At 50.2% G+C, this 16,953-nt stretch overlaps 2 protein-coding genes and 1 long non-coding RNA gene across 7 annotated transcripts in view; 1 reads left to right on the top strand and 2 right to left on the bottom strand.

Moving 5' to 3' along the window:
- TMIGD3 (transmembrane and immunoglobulin domain containing 3) overlaps positions 1-16,953 on the bottom strand; it is a 65,176-nt gene that overhangs the window by 5,264 nt on the left and 42,959 nt on the right. For 4 of the 5 annotated variants that reach the window (XM_045081904.1, XM_045081907.1, XM_045081906.1 and 1 more), the window contains one exon: positions 1,057-1,211. In XM_045081904.1, coding sequence (XP_044937839.1) covers positions 1,057-1,096 — 40 coding nt within the window. In that variant the 5' untranslated portion in view covers positions 1,097-1,211. Of the gene's footprint in view, positions 1-671; positions 768-1,056; positions 1,212-16,953 lie in introns of those variants that run through there. The other variant, XM_013044469.2, reaches the window with a different exon arrangement.
- On the top strand, positions 3,058-16,693 carry LOC106003535. Its single transcript, XR_001176085.2, has 2 exons — positions 3,058-6,848; positions 13,001-16,693. It is a non-coding gene; the product is annotated as an uncharacterized LOC106003535 (long non-coding RNA).
- On the bottom strand, positions 6,598-10,469 carry ADORA3 (adenosine A3 receptor). Its single transcript, XM_013044468.2, has 2 exons — positions 9,227-10,469; positions 6,598-7,713 (listed from the first exon to the last, which is right to left on the bottom strand). Exons 1-2 carry the CDS (start codon positions 9,574-9,576, stop codon positions 7,107-7,109), a joined length of 957 nt encoding a protein of 318 aa, XP_012899922.1. The 5' UTR covers positions 9,577-10,469; the 3' UTR covers positions 6,598-7,106.

The raw sequence follows: 16,953 nt of genomic DNA, 5'->3' as shown, positions 1-16,953 counted from the left end.
TCAATCTCTGCCGTTCAAGCCAGCCAGTCTGAAGTGCTGGCTCCGGCAAGCCTGACGGCTACTACCACAACCCTAGGCAAGTCTTGTGGCCTGGCCCGAGGTGTCCCCCTCTACACGGATATAGGCAGACTCTCACCACTGCCTGACAGGGGGCTTGAAGAACCCGAGGCTCACTGTGAGCACATCCTGTGCCCCTAGCTCCCTACCCAGCTGAGGCCCCCTCAAAACCTGAGAAGGTTTGGAGGCTTTTGCCGGCCGCACAGGGCTGAGAGCAGAGGGAGTCAGGTTCTGGTCTTAGCAGCTCAAAACTTTCCATTTCCTCTGTGCAAGGCCTACAGAGGCAGCACCGTCATCTTAGGATGTTGTGTAGTGAGGAAGTCATGCACACCACATCCCCCTTGACCATGGCTGGGGAAGTATCTGAACAAGCAGCAGAGATGGGCAGCAGGGCCCCCTGTCTCTCAGCCTTCCAGAGATGGGCTAGGTCCCCACAAGCACTGCCTGGGACCTGCCTGCATGGCAGGTTCACGTCCCCCATATGAATTGATATTTTATTCTCCTATCCACCCCACAAAGTAGATGGGGTGATGCTCACTCTACAGGCCTGGGTGGGGACCCAAGAAGAGGCACAGCAGCTGTCAAGGTCACCAGGTCAGTCCCCGGGGTCTCACCTCTAGGCTCGGGCACAGGCAGACAGCAGAAAGTCCCGGCCTTATCCATCTGCACAAACACTCTTTGGCGAAGGGGAAGGGACAGGGAAAGGGAACTTAACACTGAGAGAATACAGAGCCCACATTTTAGCTGAGGTTTTCAAATTTCTTGCAACCCTCCTTTTAAAAAAATTTTTCCCTCCCCTCATTACCCTCCTATCAGAGCTAAGAACAAGGATGAATTTGAACAGGATCTCTTTTCTCCTCCTGTTATTTTCCTATCCCATTCCTGCTGGGGTTCGAGCTACTGAGCCAGCACTCCAAGTAGGAGAGGAGAAGGAAAGGCAAGGAAATGCAAGGTGTTTGGGAAGTTTGGAGGCTAGAGATGTTCCTTCCCCTGTCTTACCTGAAAAGACAGTCAAGATGAGCAGAATGAAGAACCCCATGACTGGAAGGAAGTGAACAGCCTTCAACTAGAATGATAAACCATTCCCAGGGGTCTCAGGAATCCTGGATCTGATTAAGGGAAATTGAGATCTTTGAGCTTCAAGTGGTTTTATCCTGTTTGAAGAGACCAGGCCAAAGGAAACAACCAGTCAATCCAAGCAGTGCTGCAATGTATAGCTATCCAAGTTGTGCACTGCACAAGCATACCTCATCAGAGGGAAGCCTTTTGTGGAAATAAACTTATTTATATAATAATATAGGCAACAGAAAAAATTGTGGGCCTGGCACTCCCAAAATAGCAGTGGAGATTCCCCTTCTGGATAAATGCACCCTGGTGCAACAAAGCCTTGTACCCATTTGGAAGAGCACAAGCACACTCATCAGTATTTACACACATCCAGGTGTGCAACTGTGCCTGTCCTGCCAATGGATCAGGTGAGAATGCTAACTTCCCTGACTCCCAGGTGAACACTGAAGCCTCCCTCGTGGAGTGTGGTTGGGGGTGAAGTGTGAAGCTGTTAGGAACAGATGCATCTGGTATCTGGAGCATGGAGCCATGTACACGTGGGTGTTTGGGTGTCGGCAGCCACAGCTGCTGCGTCCAGACCTCTTGAGAGCTTCCTGGGGCAGAGCTGGGACAAATCAAGGAGATCTGTCTCTGCAGCGAGAGAAGCTTCTCTTGGCTCCTGCTGGGGCTCAAAGCCTGACCACTGATTGTGAAAGTCTGAATTACAGAACCACCCCTCCAGTGAATTTAGGCTGAACACTGCTTATCACCTCCCCACCCCAAAAATAGCCCTCCCCATCAAAGGCTGGGCATGGATGTGTGTCCAGGTTGTTCAGCAACGCATGTGGTCCAGCGGCAGGCCTGTTTTCCGTGCCTGTTTTACCTGCGCCTCGTTGACTCCTCGTCAAACCTCTGTGAGTTCAACAAATAAACTGCAAGGTGGGGAAAAGGGGCGGGTGGAGGAGAAGGGAGGAAGAAGGAATCTGCCAATTACAAGGGGCTTAGGAAAAGAACGACAAATTGCAGTATATGGAACATATTTGAATCCTGACCACAGGTCTAGACAGTGGCTAGTTGATGATATTAAGAGATTATTGTTAAGTTCTTTTCAGATGTGATAATGACATCATCAAGAGCCAGTTTCTGAGGAGTGCCAGTCCCCTGGTAGCTCAATCAGCTGAGTATCTGACTCTTGGTCCCAGCTTAGGTCGTGATCTCAGAGTTTTGAGGTCGAGCCCTGCATTGGGCTCCACACTCAATACAGAGTCTGCTTGAGATTCTTTCTCCCTCCCTCTCCCCACCCCCTACTCGCTCTCTCTCAAATAAATAAACAAGTAAAATCTTTTTTAGAAGGCTGGTGGAACTATGAGTTCCTTTAAAAAATAAATAAATAAAATAAATAAATAAAAAATAACCAACCTCGAAGATGGCTCCTGGCACTCATGCTATTATTCAGTCCCCTCCTAAACTGAATCAGGGCTGGCCTGTGTGATCAAGAAAATCAATAAAAACTGGGGTGTCTGGGTGGCTCAGTCAGTCAGGCACCTGGTTCTTAATTTTGGCTCGGGTCATGGTCTCAGGGTGCTGGAATTGAGCCCTGTGTCGGGCTCCATGTTCCGTGCAAAGTCTACATGTTCCTCTCCCTCCCCTCTCTTGCTTTCTTTCTCTCAAATAAATAAGTAAACAAAATCTTTAAAAAAAAAAAAAAAAAAAAGAAAGAAAAGAAAAATCAGGGTTGCCTGAGTGGCTCAGTGGGTTAAGACTCTGCCTTCAGCTCAGGTCATGATCTCAGGGTCCTGGAATCGAGCCCCGCATTGGGCTCCCTGCTCAGCGGGGAGCCTGCTTCCCCCTTTCCTTCTGCCTACTTGTGATCTCTGTCAAATAAATAAATAAAATCTTTTAAAAAAATTTTTTAGAAAGAAAAATCAATAAAAAACATACAGCAACTGATCATTCATACAGACACTGTGGTTGTATTTTTAAAAATCACTTCTTATCTCTGAGAAAGCCACATCCAGACAGACGCTGGGAAAGGCTTGGAGATAGCACCATGAAACCGAAGAAAGTAGCAACCCAAGGAGAAATGGATTGGGCACCGATATCAGTAAAGTGCCCAACTCATGAAAAGGTAACATTGTCAAGCAAATGAGAGGCCCAGAGTTACAGAAAACGAGTCATGTGCTAGCATTCTGAGTATTCCTTGGTGCTCTTTGTTCTATTGCTGCTTCATCAGGGTAGAATTAAGTTTCACTCCTTAGATGTATAACTTAAGATGATGAGTGGATAATAAGAATAAGCCAAGTGATCATTTAAAAAATACCTTTCATAAATAAAGGCTGAAATGTTTGCAGATGAAATGATTTGATGTCCAAAATGTCAAGATAATCAGGGTGCGGCAGGTGGGGAGGGACACAAGTGGATCAATGTGGGCTGTAAGTTGATCGCTACTGAAGCAGGAGAATAGATATCTGAGGGGCCATTATTCTGGCCTCTTCACTTTTGTGTGCCTGAACTTTTCCATCATAAAAAGGGAAAAAAAAAACCAAACCAAACAACACTTAGGTATGACAAGGTTCAGTCCTAGGAACTTGCCTAGGTTCACATGGCTCGTACAACAGGCTGACCTGGTGCTAAGTCTTCCACAATAGTAACGACCCGGCAAAGTACAGAGACGTCAGACTTCACAAGGGGACGGGGCATATACTGTGTAAGCTGAGCAGTCGGGGCAATGCGCAGCTGTCTTCCCATTTGCACCATACCCAGCATGGTCTCTAAGCACAGAATGTCTCTAGAAAATGTACATCTGGTTGTAAAAAACTGAATGTACCCATGGACAATGGCCAGACCATCTATAAAAATAGAGCTCTGTGCAGAATGTCTGGCCCAGGAAACCAGCATCTTATCTACAGTAACTGGCTGGGGCAGCCAGCCTGCCAGAAGTCAGATTTGTAGGAAATCAGACCATAATCTCCAGCAAAAGTCCAGAACACCGAATGGTAACCCCTGTGACAATCAACCCCAAGTAGCTAGTAATAATGGAGAGCTTGCCAAATTTTTGTCCTGCCTCCACCTTGGGACCAACCAGAGAAAGCCAGATATGCTCTCCTAACCCATCCCACAGGCTGCCCCCCTTCCACGAGCCCTCCCGAAGCTTCCCTAGCCACCAGCCTCCAGCCAGGCCCAGCGGAGCCTCCCTGCGACCCCCAGAAAGATGCCCCCACTCCACTGCCTGCCTTCGAGTCCCTGCCAAAATGCAAGTGGCCTTCACCTGCTCTCTTTCCATCGCAAGCTTGGCAGTAGCCTTTGCTCGTTCTGACTTGGTCTTCATTTACCCACAGTAGACTTGATAAAAAAAAAAAAAATTAAGTCTATAAACTCAACATCTGCTTTTGTTCCGGTGAATTCATACAGAGGAAGAGGAAGCCAACTTCAGTTTTGTCTGGGTATAATCTTTTCCCCTTCTTCCTGGAGCCCCCAAATCCTGCAGCCACCCTCAGCGGCCCTGTGGAAGGGAGCTAGCCAGGAGATGGGCTCCGGGAGGCTGCAAGAACACTAATCTCTGAGCCTGAAATTCTGGAGTGGAGCTCGGCCACTTCTACCGGAGCTCCTCGCCGGGGAGTCTTGGTTCATCTTTCCGGAGTCCACTCCAAAAGGCGTGCTTGCGTTAAGGCTTTCTTCTGGGCTGGTGGAACCTCTTAGCTCAGGATGTTCTCATTTGACCAAAACAAAATTAAAAAAATAAATAAATAAATACAACTCCCTGCAACCCCCCCGTGGGTTTGCTAAGCAGTGGCTTTCAGAAAGAGAGAGAGAGAGACGGGGGAGGATGAGGACAAAAAGAGAAGAGAGGGGAAAACAGGTTTTTTTCTGAGACTCAGAGACTACGGCTCATCTTATGACACCGAATGACACAGGACAGACCGCTGTTTCATTTTGAGGGAAGTGGTCCCTTTTTGGTGGTTTCCCTAAAGAGCAGGTGCTAAGTATCGCTATAGCAACCAGCAGAGATTGCTTGTAAACTATGAAGTGCTTCTGTTTGGGACGAAAAAAAACGAAACAGCACTTCCCTCAAGGATCCAACTGGGCAAAGATGCCTTCTGGGCTGAAGCACACACCAGGGTCACCAGAAGCCTCACGGTAAACCCAGGGCATCATCCGAAAGGGGCATTTTAACTAAGCACAACCATGAATTCGGGGTTTGGGGGAGAAGCCTTAACTCAAACAACAGGATGCCATTAAGAAAAAAATTGTGGTTTGGGGTCCGCGCTTGGATTTTTAGAGAACAAAGATCCCCAAATGTTGAAGGGGAGACTGACGAGATGAAGGTGGCCTGCCATACCTCCAGGGACAATGGAGACTGGTCCTGGTCGTTCACCTTTAAGATACGATTGTGAGCAGTGCAGGAAAGTGGGCAGGTCAGCAAGCAACTCAGCTTGGCATTAGTAGGAAAGTAGACGTAAGTCTTCAGACTTCTCAGATAGTGACGGGGCGGGGGGTGGGGGGAGCAGTGAGGAACTTCACTGAAATGAAATGTAATGTTAACTAGATAAATATGACTAATGGGCTATGGCCTAAGCTTGCCGTCAGGATAAACTTTCAGAAGTGGCTAAGAATTACTTTTTAAAAAATCTGAAGTACATTTACCCTCTTTGAAGTGGTTTAATTGAAATCCCCATCTTGTTGCTCTCATTAGGCTCAAACATTCATTGTTTGGGGAGAGTCCACAGTTGCAAATTTGGATGTAAATTATGTACACTATGAAGTGCTTCTGATGTCCCCTTGAATCTATGGAGCCACATTTGGTGCTGAAAGTATGTGACTGGGACTCTGTCCCTGCCTGGTGTCTGGATTAATGAGACATCCGTGACAGTACCTAGGGCAACCTCCCCAAAGATCCAGGAGTCCTTGAGCACACAAGGACTGCATCTGGTAATTGTCCATTAGGTGAACTCGAGAGTTTGGCCTTTGGAGAAGTGACAAGTCCTTCCTCGTGCCTGAGAATAGGTGGTGAGGAGTTTGGGTTCTCCTGAAATGTAAGGCTGAGTTTAAATCTCGGCTTTACACATTACTTGTTAACTGTGTGACTATAGACAAGTTACTTAACCTCTCTGTGCCTCCATTTTCCTTCTGCAAAATGGATAGGACAATAATGGTGGCACCGACCTCAGAGATAGTCAGGATCAGAAGAGCTCATGTCTGGAAAGTGCTTAGCACATAGACAGTACTCCACAAATAGTAGATATCCCGTGTCTCTTTTCTGCCTCTTTTGATCCTTCTCTTAACAATAGACAAACGACTCATGAAGTTGGCAAATGCTCCTATGAGCCCAGGAAGGAGGAGCAGGGTGTTCTAGGGCAAGGGGTGAGAGGCCAAGAGTTCAAACAGGTGAACATGGCGTGGTTCCCAGTGGCAAGCAGCTTGAGTGCCAAGAGCAGCCAGCTGGGTCTGCGAACCCCAAATGACCTTGACCCTCAGCAAAGAGTTACAGGACAGTTAGCGGTCATCTTTTATTCACTCAAACACAATTACAGGTGAACTCAGCAGTTTCAGTGCCCCTTTGTGACATTCTGTCCCTGCCATCTCCCCAGCCTCTGCTGTTGTGGTTTCTCTGCCTGGTGCCATGAAGAGTGGAACTGAGTCACCACCACACCCATGTCCAGTGGGACCGGGAACTTTCATCACTAAGTCCACACGGCATCCTTCAGATTCCATGACTTCTCCTGTTTGGGGAGGAGCAACCACAGGTAGTAGTAACCATAGAACATTCTCCTCAAGTCAGGCATCCAGAACATTGAATTAGAGAAGAAAGACAGGAAAAACAATTGGATTATAGGAAGGGATGTTAGGGGAGGTACAACTGGAGGCAGTCAGTCAAACGCTTCCCACCTCAGTAGAAGGAATTAAGGACATGAAAGGCCGTGGCTCAGGTGGATAGGTCCTCAAGTGTTTACTGATGCTGAATCCGAAGATCAATGGAGAGAAGAGTCATCTTTGCCGGATAACTACTCAGAAGTCTGATCAGTGCTTGGGTCCAAGGAATCCGAGGACTGGCAAATCATACAGGTTTTGAGGATCAAAAGATAGGTCTCCTTGAACTTCTTTATTTTATAAGCATAGACAATAGGGTTCATCATGGAGTTAGCATGGGAGAGCAGAATGCCCAAGTACAGAAAGATTTGCGGCACCTCACCATGAAAGTAGGTGATACAGTTGATAATGGACAAAGGCAGCCAGGACAAAGCAAATAGGAAGAGAACCAGAAACAAAGACTTGGCCGTCTTGAACTCCCGTCCATAAAATGCACCTGTCTCTTTGGAGCTCGAAAAGTTCTGATTGAGTTTATTTCGGATGACATAGAATATGTCAAGGTAGATGGCACACATGACAATCAGGGGGATTAAAATCCAAGTGAAGAAGCTGAAGTAGACCATGTAGTCCATCCTCATGACAGAACGGAACTGGCAGGAAAGGAAGGTGACATTTCGGTCATACTCTGAGGTCAGTTTCATGTTCCAGCCAAACATGGGCGTCAGTCCCACCAGGAAAGACAACAGCCAACAAAGGCCCAGGGCCAACCATATTCTTCTTTGGGTGGTGACCCTCCTGTATCTGTTTGAATGGAAGAGAATGGGTGAGCTCTCAGTAGGAATTGCTTACGAAGGGAGCGGGGTGATCAGAGTGGAGAAAGCTGGTGTTCCAGCTTTCTTCTCTGGGGGACTTTTTAAAGGAAATATGATGTCAAATGGCTTAGACATATGTTGCCACACTCACGGCACCCTTCCAGCCTGAGAATTCTTCAGTTTGTGGAAGGTAAGAGTTTTCTAAGTCTCTTGGGATCACCTACCCAAGATGCTCTCAGAGCATGTTTCCAGCCATGCGCTGTCTTGTTTCTGTTGGGCTGCTGGGCTGCAGGCCATGAGTTCAACTCTTGCCTTTCCCGTGCTGCCCTCCACCTGTGCCCACCCCTGCTTCTCTATTTGCTCCGGCACCCCACTTATTGCTCGATATATGGGGGTCTGTGGAGGTGTGGAGTTGAGGCTGAAGTGTTTCCAGGACCTCAAATGACTCCTCCAAAGAGAGGCACCATTCCTCCTTCTGCCAACCTTCCCGGCAACATACCTCACAGACTACAAGAAGGAAGCTGATTTTGTTACGTACTGACAGTGTACTCAGACTTTATCTCACTCACATTTCACAACAAACCGAAGCTAGTTTTACGACAATCCCCATGTCCTTGCTGGCGACTGGCTGAGGATAACAGTAGTGACAGCTACCCTAGAGTGAGCAGAGACTGGGCGCAGCCATTTTTCTAAAAGCCTTATACATGTGAACTGTGGGATTTTATGAGGAAGGGGCAATTATTGTCCCTACTTTATAGGTGAAAAAAAGAAACAGGCAGGTGACCCTGACACGCTTAAAGCGGCAGAGGTAAAATGGAAATGAGGTTAAGTCTGAGTTTAGAGTATCCTAACTGCTGTGGAAAGACGAGGAACCAAATCCACAAAAGTCACTTGCCCCAGCTCAGACCTCAAGATCTGGGCTTTGAGCCCGGGCTTTTTAGTATCAAAAGCTTGTCTGTAGCTTCCTCTCCACATCTCTTCCCCAAGACGAGAGAGGCGGCTTATAAGCCAACTGCCGCTCAGGACACCTGGGGACTGAGATGTCTCCATTTGGCGGTCTGTTCTGTTCACATCATCCTAGGAACGGTTGCTACTACTTTCGGCAATGGAGAACTTTTCTTGGTCCCCTCCTCAACTTGGAAGAGGAAGCAAAGTTAAAATAACTTTAAAATAACCTACATCTGCAAAGAGCAGAACCATCTTTAAATCTCCTGTTCTTCTCTGTTTGCTCCTTATTTTAGCTAGTAAGTTTCTTTCATTTCTAAAACTCAAGAATATTTTACTAATTAAAGATGCATCAAGCAAGAGACGCTAAGAAAAAAAAAAATAAAGATGCATCATGCTTTCCTCATCTTTAGCTATTCTCCAGTCCCAGCTCACACACCAAATGGTGCAAAGAAGCTTAGTGCCCTCTTTCAAGCTCAGAGGCCAGACTGGATTTGCTTTCACTGAAGCAGCCCCGTGTCCCAGCCCTTCACCGCCCCACACTGCCCCCCTCCTACCTGACTGTGAGCTTGACCCGCAGGTATCGATCCACAGCAATGGCTAGCAGGGACATGATGGAAGCGTGCGTGAAGATCAGCAGCAGGCAGGTCATGAAAAGGCAGTTATAAAAGTGGATGGTGATGCCCAGGCTGATGACAATGGCCAAAGGCATGACCAGCACCCCAACAGCGATGTCAGCCAGGGCCAGGGAGACAATGAAATAGAAGGTGGTGGTCTGCAGGCTGGGGTTCAGCTTGACCACCCAGATGACCAGCACGTTGCCCACGATGGCACAGAGCCCGATGAGAATCTCCACGGTTATGTAGGTGACGTTGGCCATCAACAGGGCAGTGCTGTTGACAGCCATCTTGCCCTCCCCAAGGCGACTCCCAAGCAACAGGCGTGTGGACGGGATCCGTGTGGCCCGGTGAGCCTAGCTCTCACCGGACATCTTGCTAGAGGTCCAGGGGCAGCTGCGACAGTCTGAACATCACGACTCACTCATTCCTTCTCTTCTCTGGTGGAACGCTCCCTGGGAGACCCCTGCTTTTCTTAGAGAGAGCCCATCCAGGGGCAATCACTTTCTGCCCCTTTGTGGGCCACACATCCCTGGGCTATCGGAAGTGTGGAGGACAGTTCGATGTGAGTTGAATCTGAAAGTGCCGCTTCTCTTAGTTCCCCAGACAGACACGCTCGAGGCCTCTGCCTCCTGCCCCCAGAGGGCCACTAGAGCTCCATCAAGATAAGCAACACTCTTCAGGGCTGTTTCAGGAAGTGAGATGGGCCAAGAGGAAGCACAGACCAGGAACGCTCAGCAAGAAGATGGAAAGAGCAGACCAGGGGGTGTGAGCGGCGTGGAGAAGGCTCAGAATTCATTCACTCGGGGACCAGATGGGAGTGTAGCTCTGCAGGGCAGGGCAGAAGAAGCACAGGCTCGAAAATTCTGGCTTTCTGCTAGTATCGCAGAAAGATCCTGTGACAAGGAGGCAAACAGAAGCCACAGCAAGAAATAGATTTTGGTGGCAGTCTTAGCCAGAATTTATGGTTTCTTTGCCCATGCTACAGATTGAATGATTGTGTCCCACCCCCTCACACGCACACTCCAAATTTACAGATTGAGATCTGAGCCTCAAAGTGATGGTATTAGGAGATGGGGTCTTTGGAAGATGCCTGGGTCATGAGGATGGAGCCCTCATGCATGAGATTTGTGTCTCAGAATAGACACCCCACAGAGCTCCTTCACCCCTTCAGCCATTCATGAACCAAGAAACTGGCTCTCGCCAGGCACCAGATCTACCAGTACGTTGATCGTGGGCTTTCCAGCCTCCAGAACTGAAAATTTCTATGGCTTGTAAGCCACCCAGTCTTTGGTATTCATTTACAGCAGCCTGGACAGAATAAAACAGTGCAAAGCAGCAAGCCCTGGGAACTGGGCAGCATGGATTGACTCTTGGTCAGGCGCAGCTGGGACCCAGCTTTTGCATCAAAGATCCTTTGACAAAGGAACAAGCTAAGATCTCCTGCTTAGAAGGACAGAAAATTCAGCACCTCCCGGAAGCATATCTGCTGACTCTATGTTTCCCTTGGCGGGGGGGGGGGGGGGGCACACCCACCAACATCTCACATGCCCTCACCCCAGCAACCATCCGGTGACAAACCTTTTTGAGGAACTACAGGACGAAAGGATGACCGGTCAGGCAGAAAGGAGAGAAAGGGCCACAGGCTCACATTCCCACATGGCATACCCCCCCCACCCCGATCCACCCCCCCAACCACCACCACACCACCTGCTGGAAAAGAGGAAGAAACCTGCTTTCCTGGAAGTCGCTCACCTGGGCTGCAACTTCTGGAAACCAGACACTTACAAGCATTTGGGACTTAAGGTCCACGAAGTTCATGGGTGTCTCAGTCCTGCCCAAAAGGGTGATTTAGAGGAAGGGGTAGGTGGACCTGAGCCAGCACTGTGGATTGAAGGGTTTATAACATTTGCCTTAAATACCAATCTATGTAGCACCCAAATGAAAATTCAACACACCCTCTCCAGGGCCTTGGGGAGATGCCTCGGGCTGCGGCTTCCACATCGTCCTCTGCTTCCCCACCTCATTGCCGTTGGGGATGAGTCCTTGTCCATCCCTGAATCCTGAATCCCTGGTTCATGCCTTCTAGACTCACCGCTTCCCTCTGGGTGAACCTCCCCCCACCCCCAGCCCCAGACGGGAAAGTGCAGCAAACGCATCTCTGTCGCTCTGGCATTCTCCAGCGCTCACTATGCCCGCATCCCTGCGCCCTGGGAGCTTGGGAAGTTTTGCCAGCCCTCAGCGTGACTTCTCATCAAAGTTTCTACTGCAACTGCTTTCTTTATCTCTGCTTCGGAGAAGGAAGTCACAGAGAGCCATTTCGAGGAGGATGCGTGCTACCGAAAGAAGTCGCCGGAAAGCAATCGCTGAATCTTGATAACGCGCTTAAGAAAAATAAAAAAAAAATGCACCCTCCCCTTCAGCCCCTTGCCACCGGGTAGTACCAAACAGCCCTATGTGAGAGAGAGAGACTGTCTGCTGTAGGGACGACTCGAGTCATGTTGCCTGGTAGGGGTAAAAGGACAGGGAAGGAGTGAATTCCTGGGGGGCTTGGGCCGCTCCAGGTCAGCCTCATAGCTTTGCTCCACGTTTGAGAGCTGGTCAGAGGACGGACAGTTCCTGCACTTAGAGAGAGATGGGGGCCTCTGTGGGGTTATGGGCCAGAAACGGGGCGCAGGGTAAGACGGCAGAGGCCAGGAAAGAAACTGAGCCACGGATGCAGCCACAGGAAGGGGACCCAGGCATTGGGGAAGGATTGGACAGCTGGCGCTGGAAACCTGACTGCTGTGCTTGCAGATTCTTACCCTTTCACCCTCCTTTAGGAGGTACGTGAGTTCTTTCGGAAACAGCCCATCTCAGCTGGGTTAGAGACACCAAGGAGAGGGCTTTGTGACCCAGCACCAGTGATAAGAACAGTGTGATTGGTGCAGGATAGCCTGTGAGAGAATAATCCAGGGGGGAAAGGAGAGGCAGGGGGCATGCTTAGGGCATCTGACCTAGCCACCTCTTCCCACCTGGGAATTCTCTGGAAATTTCCTCTCCATGAGCACGGCAGGCCTGAGCCCATCCCTGCTCAGGGAGGTGACTGGAGGGATAAGAAGACAGGTTTCCACGGTTACTTAGCATTTTGGCCTAAGATTGGCCCTGAGGCAACATTTCCTTCCAGACGGAGCTCCAGAAGGCAGCCTGGAGAAGAAGACAGAGAGGCCAGGGCAGATGGCCATCTTGCTTACCCCCACCCCCACCCCCAACCACACACAGACATGCCACAGCTGCTCTTGGGTAACTTCCCTTATCTTTCAGGGAGAGACCACCTCAGCCCCCAGAGCCACACCCAGATGCAAGTCCCCTCAGCCTCCGTGTAGCCCTCAGATCAAGTCCAACCTCCCTGGAATGGCAGAGTCTCATATCCCACCCTTCGCAATGGGGGGGGGGGTCTCCCAGCTTCTGCAGCTCCTGGTGCCTGGAGCCCCCTCCCCCCAAAACCGCAAGCACCACTGAGCTTTCACTTCCTTTCCCCTGTGCACCCAGCTCAGAAAGCCCTTCTCCTCACGTCCATCTAGAACACAGGCACTTTCCCTTCAAGAGTATTCTCAGATGGGACCCCAAAGAGAACTTCCCAGACATCGCCTCCCCATGTTGTGTTTATAAGCCCCTCTCCCCTGTGATCTTGCAAGCTCCTGAAGCGTAGTGACCTCCATTTTTCATTTCTAGCCCCACCACGGAGCCTGGCAGATGGCAGGTGCTCAAGTATATTTTTGCTGAATGAATGAATATGAACACACCTCAGTGAACCAGAGGGCATCAGCTTGGCACTGGTTACAGAAGACCATTAAATCAGCTGGGACCTGTTGAGTATGTTCCTTTATACCATCTAGAGTGCTGAACATTTTGCTTTCATGGTCTTATCCAACACTCCAATGAAATAGACACTATAATCACTGCGGAGGCAACTAAGGCTCAGAAAGGTGACGTAATTGGCCCCGGGTGACGCAGCCAGGAAGTGGCAGAGCCAGCGTTCAAACTCAGGCTCAGGGCTTCAGTAAATGAATGGGCAAGTGAACAACTGTGGGAAGCTTTCACAAGCGCAAGGCAACCCCAGACTTGTTGATGCCATATTATCCATCGGACGTCCTAAACTCACGCCTGGAAAAGGAAGAGGGGACCAAGACTGTGGGAAGAGAGCACAGAGTCCTTGTAGGTCTGGCACCTGCTCTGAGTTCCAAAAAGGGGGAGGATACAACGGGCCACTTGGTGGGGCTCCAAGGGGAGCTCTGGGACAGAAAGAAAATCTTTCACTGGGCCGGAGTGCCAAAAATATATTTTTTTAATAATAAAATAAATTACAAGGGAGACGTGGCTCAGGGAATTTCCCCACCTGAAAGAAGGGGGCGTCTGTGTGTGTGTCAGTTTCACTGAAAGAACCTGGACTCCGTGGAAGAGGCAAGAACCAGGGAAGATCCGTCAAGCTAAACCACAGGAAAAGCATCTGGAGTCCTGGGGGAAAGGCCTCGCCCATCCCAAACCATGGCCTGACACACCTGGACACAGCTCAGCCACCTAGACACAGCTCAGCCACAGGGAGGCAACCTTGCCCTGGTTCTGCTTAAATTTCATGACAGGCTGGCCAGAGAGCCGTTGAGCTCCTTTGCAGCTTCTCAGACAAGCCTGGAGAGCCCAGCAAGCACCCAGGAACCCCGGGGAGGGGGGAGACCTGTAGAGACTGAGAACTGGCCCAGGCTGCTGCTGAGACAGGATGTCTGGCAGGTGGGAGGCAGTGGCTTCTGCTTGGGGCTGGCTCACACTGCCTCCACGGCTGTCTGCTTTTTGCTCGCTTCCTCTTGGCCCCATCACCACTTCCCCAAAGGCTTATATTTTTACAGAGCTTCATGCTTGCTAGGCAGCAGTGGAGGCTTAGAAAGAGCGAGATGGCCAAGAAAGCGGCCTCTCCTGGTTCCCCTCCTTATCCTGCTCTCAGCCCAGCAGCAGGATGCTGGGCTTTCCAGAAACCATCCTCCAGGGGCTGATCTGGAGCCGCTGTCCCCAGGGGGCTTCATACTAGGGAAGTGATCCACATGGGTTTGACCAAGAAGGAACCAGGGATTCCTGAGGCCTTATAGCCTGATTTCAGGAGGCTCACTCAGAGCCAGTGCAAGGGGGAGGGAGAGTTCAAGGTTCCTGCACTGGGAGCAACAGGAAATCCTGCTCAGCAAAGGGGAACTCCCTGATTAAACGCGCCACCCACCAGACCCCCACTGACACCGCACGTGTCAGAGGCCTCCAGGCCCTAACAGAGAGTCCAGAGAAGAGTTCAGCTAACTCTAAATTTTGTCCAGGTTGTAGGCACCCAGCAAGCAAGAGTCTCAGCGGCTAGAGGCTTCCCGGCACCAGCTTCAAGTGTCTGACAGGCTTACTGGGGAGCCTGGGCTGGGGCGCTATGCTCAGCAATGACCACCAGGTGGCAACACATTCCCACGGCCTCTCAGGATGAGAGCCAAGCTGAGAAGCAGCTCAGAGAAAAACCAGAAGGGAGCACTTGGTGGCACCCCCTTCCAGCACCGTTTAGCCAGAGACCTCAGATGGTTCAGAACATGAAGGAATTGAGAACCGAGGGCAAGGGAAACAACAGATTGCCCCCTGCCCAAGTTCAAGCCGATCCTGTGGTGAATTTCTGGGCAGTACTAAATTCACTCCTCTTGCCTCAAGAAGGTTGAGAAGCTGCTTCTACTTTGAGACTTGTGAGTATTCCAGTAAAGCCAGTATCTGCATTTTTCTTTAGTGTGTGCGAAGCTACTCACACGCTCGCTCCACTTCACTCAATGAACAAAACCACCCTGTGGGGCCACGTTACTCATCTGGGCTCACAGCAGAAGACACTGAGCCCCAGAGGTGGGGGGGGGGTCTGCTCAAAGCCAGAGGTGATGCAGGGACGGGAGCCCGCCGCCTCCTCACCTCAGGGCAGGTCGGAGAAGACCAGAAGAGGGCCTTCCAGGTGAGGTGGTCCCACAGGGATGCTTAGCTGGCCCCTGTCCCCGGTCCCTCCCTTAGCACCTGCCAGTCTCCGCCCAGTCCTCTCCTTTCTGTGGCCAGTCTTGCTGGTCCTGCCTCCTGCCTTTCAGAGTCTGCAACTTCTCAAAGCACCTTTAATGTCTTCAACTTAACGGCAGGCTTCTGATCACCCGCACCCGTCAGGTGTCTTCTCAAATCCCAACGTGGGGCAGGTCTCGGGCGCCAACTGTAGATCCTGGCGTTGACCCACATTGCCTTTATCTATACTCCAGAAAGTGCAGGAACGAATGAACGGGTAGGACAGGACAACCGCTGATCCTAAATGTCTACAGCGGGGCCATATCCTGCCCCCCAACCCATTTTTCTTTTAAACCTTGTACCTAACCTATGCGATGACACTCCGTAATGAACTGGGAACAAAGCAGGAGATACGTAACCTCCCTCTTCTGCTCCGTGGGCGGTCTTCCCTCCTACTCCACAAGGCCTTTCGTATCTATGATCGTGACAGTGTGAGAGAACACCAACACCTTGTAGGTAAGGACTGTTAGATCCATCCGTTCCACAGATGAGGAAACAGGCATGGTGACAAATGAGTGACTTACTCTTGGCAACACCAGCAGTAAATGACAGAGCTGGGGCCCAGACCCAAGTCTACCCTTGGTTCCAAAGCCGTGGCTCTTCCCAGCGCAGTTCCACCTCAGTTATACCAAAACCCAGCTTGTCATTGGAGGCAGACATTCTTCGGTGCTCTACTGGGTAAGTCTTGTGTCACGGGTCAGGCGAGCTGGGGAGAAACGGGAGCAGTGCATTATCTTGTCGATTGTCTGCTCCCCAGCTCAGCTGAGAAGATGGTGGTTTGGGGTTTGGGTGGGCAGCTGGCACCCCTCTGCCTTCTCCGTGTGCTGCTCATTCCTCCACTCTGTGATTAGACAGCAGCATCTCCCTAAATGCCTTCCCAGGTAACCTGATCCTCTCTGCTTTTTATTAAGGGTAAATACCGAAAGCTTTCATAGGAAGTATATCCCAGCATTTCATCACGACTGAGGAGAGCAATCTGTTGCCGTGTTCCTTAGAGAAAGTTTCCTGGCGTAAACTTCACCGAGGAGTTTAGGGCTGGCAGAGAGGTTGCTTTTCTTCCTAAACCAGCCTGTTTTGTGTCATCGCTTCGTGCGAGGCTTTGTGTAATTCAGCTTTGCCAAGGCAGCGAAGAGGCTCGGAGCCGGTGTTCTGTCTCCGTGACCACGCTTTTGGGAGACTTTCCCCTGCGTCTTTAGGCTACCTGCCGTCCCTCCGCTCCCCGAGTGTGAGCGACTGTCGTGCCATATTCTCCGGCTGGGAGGGACCTCCCATCCTTTTTGGAAGTAGGCAGGGTATAATAAATACATACAATTAACGTTAGAAGGAGCCCTGGCGTTTATTTCCAAGGTAGGTCTGTAAGGTGATTCTTTTTTTTTTTTTTTAAAGATTTTATTTATTTGACAGACAAAGATCACAAGTAGGCAGAGAGGCAGGCAGAGAAAGAGGAGGAAGCAGGCTCCCTGAGGAGCAGACAGCCCGATGCGGGGCTCGATCCCAGAACCCTGGGACCATGACCTGAGCGGAAGGCAGAGGCTTTAACCTACTGAGCCACCCAGGCGCCCCTGTAAGGTGATTCTTCC

Source organism: Mustela putorius, unplaced genomic scaffold (assembly GCF_011764305.1).
Source record: "Mustela putorius furo isolate JIRA1106 unplaced genomic scaffold, ASM1176430v1.1 tig00000585_pilon_pilon_pilon, whole genome shotgun sequence".
Classification (NCBI taxonomy): domain Eukaryota; kingdom Metazoa; phylum Chordata; class Mammalia; order Carnivora; family Mustelidae; genus Mustela; species Mustela putorius.
Note: the sequence above shows the minus strand (reverse complement) of the source record. Positions and strands in the feature narration are given on the sequence as shown.

Excerpts from the sequence above, each read along its gene's own strand:
- ADORA3 (XM_013044468.2), bottom strand. The coding sequence starts at position 9,576 with ATGGCTGTCAACAGCACTGCCCTGTTGATGGCCAACGTCACCTACATA. Across the intron at positions 7,714-9,226 it reads CGGGTCAAGCTCACAGTCAG|ATACAGGAGGGTCACCACCC; the intron begins GTAGGAGGGGGG and ends CCATTCAAACAG.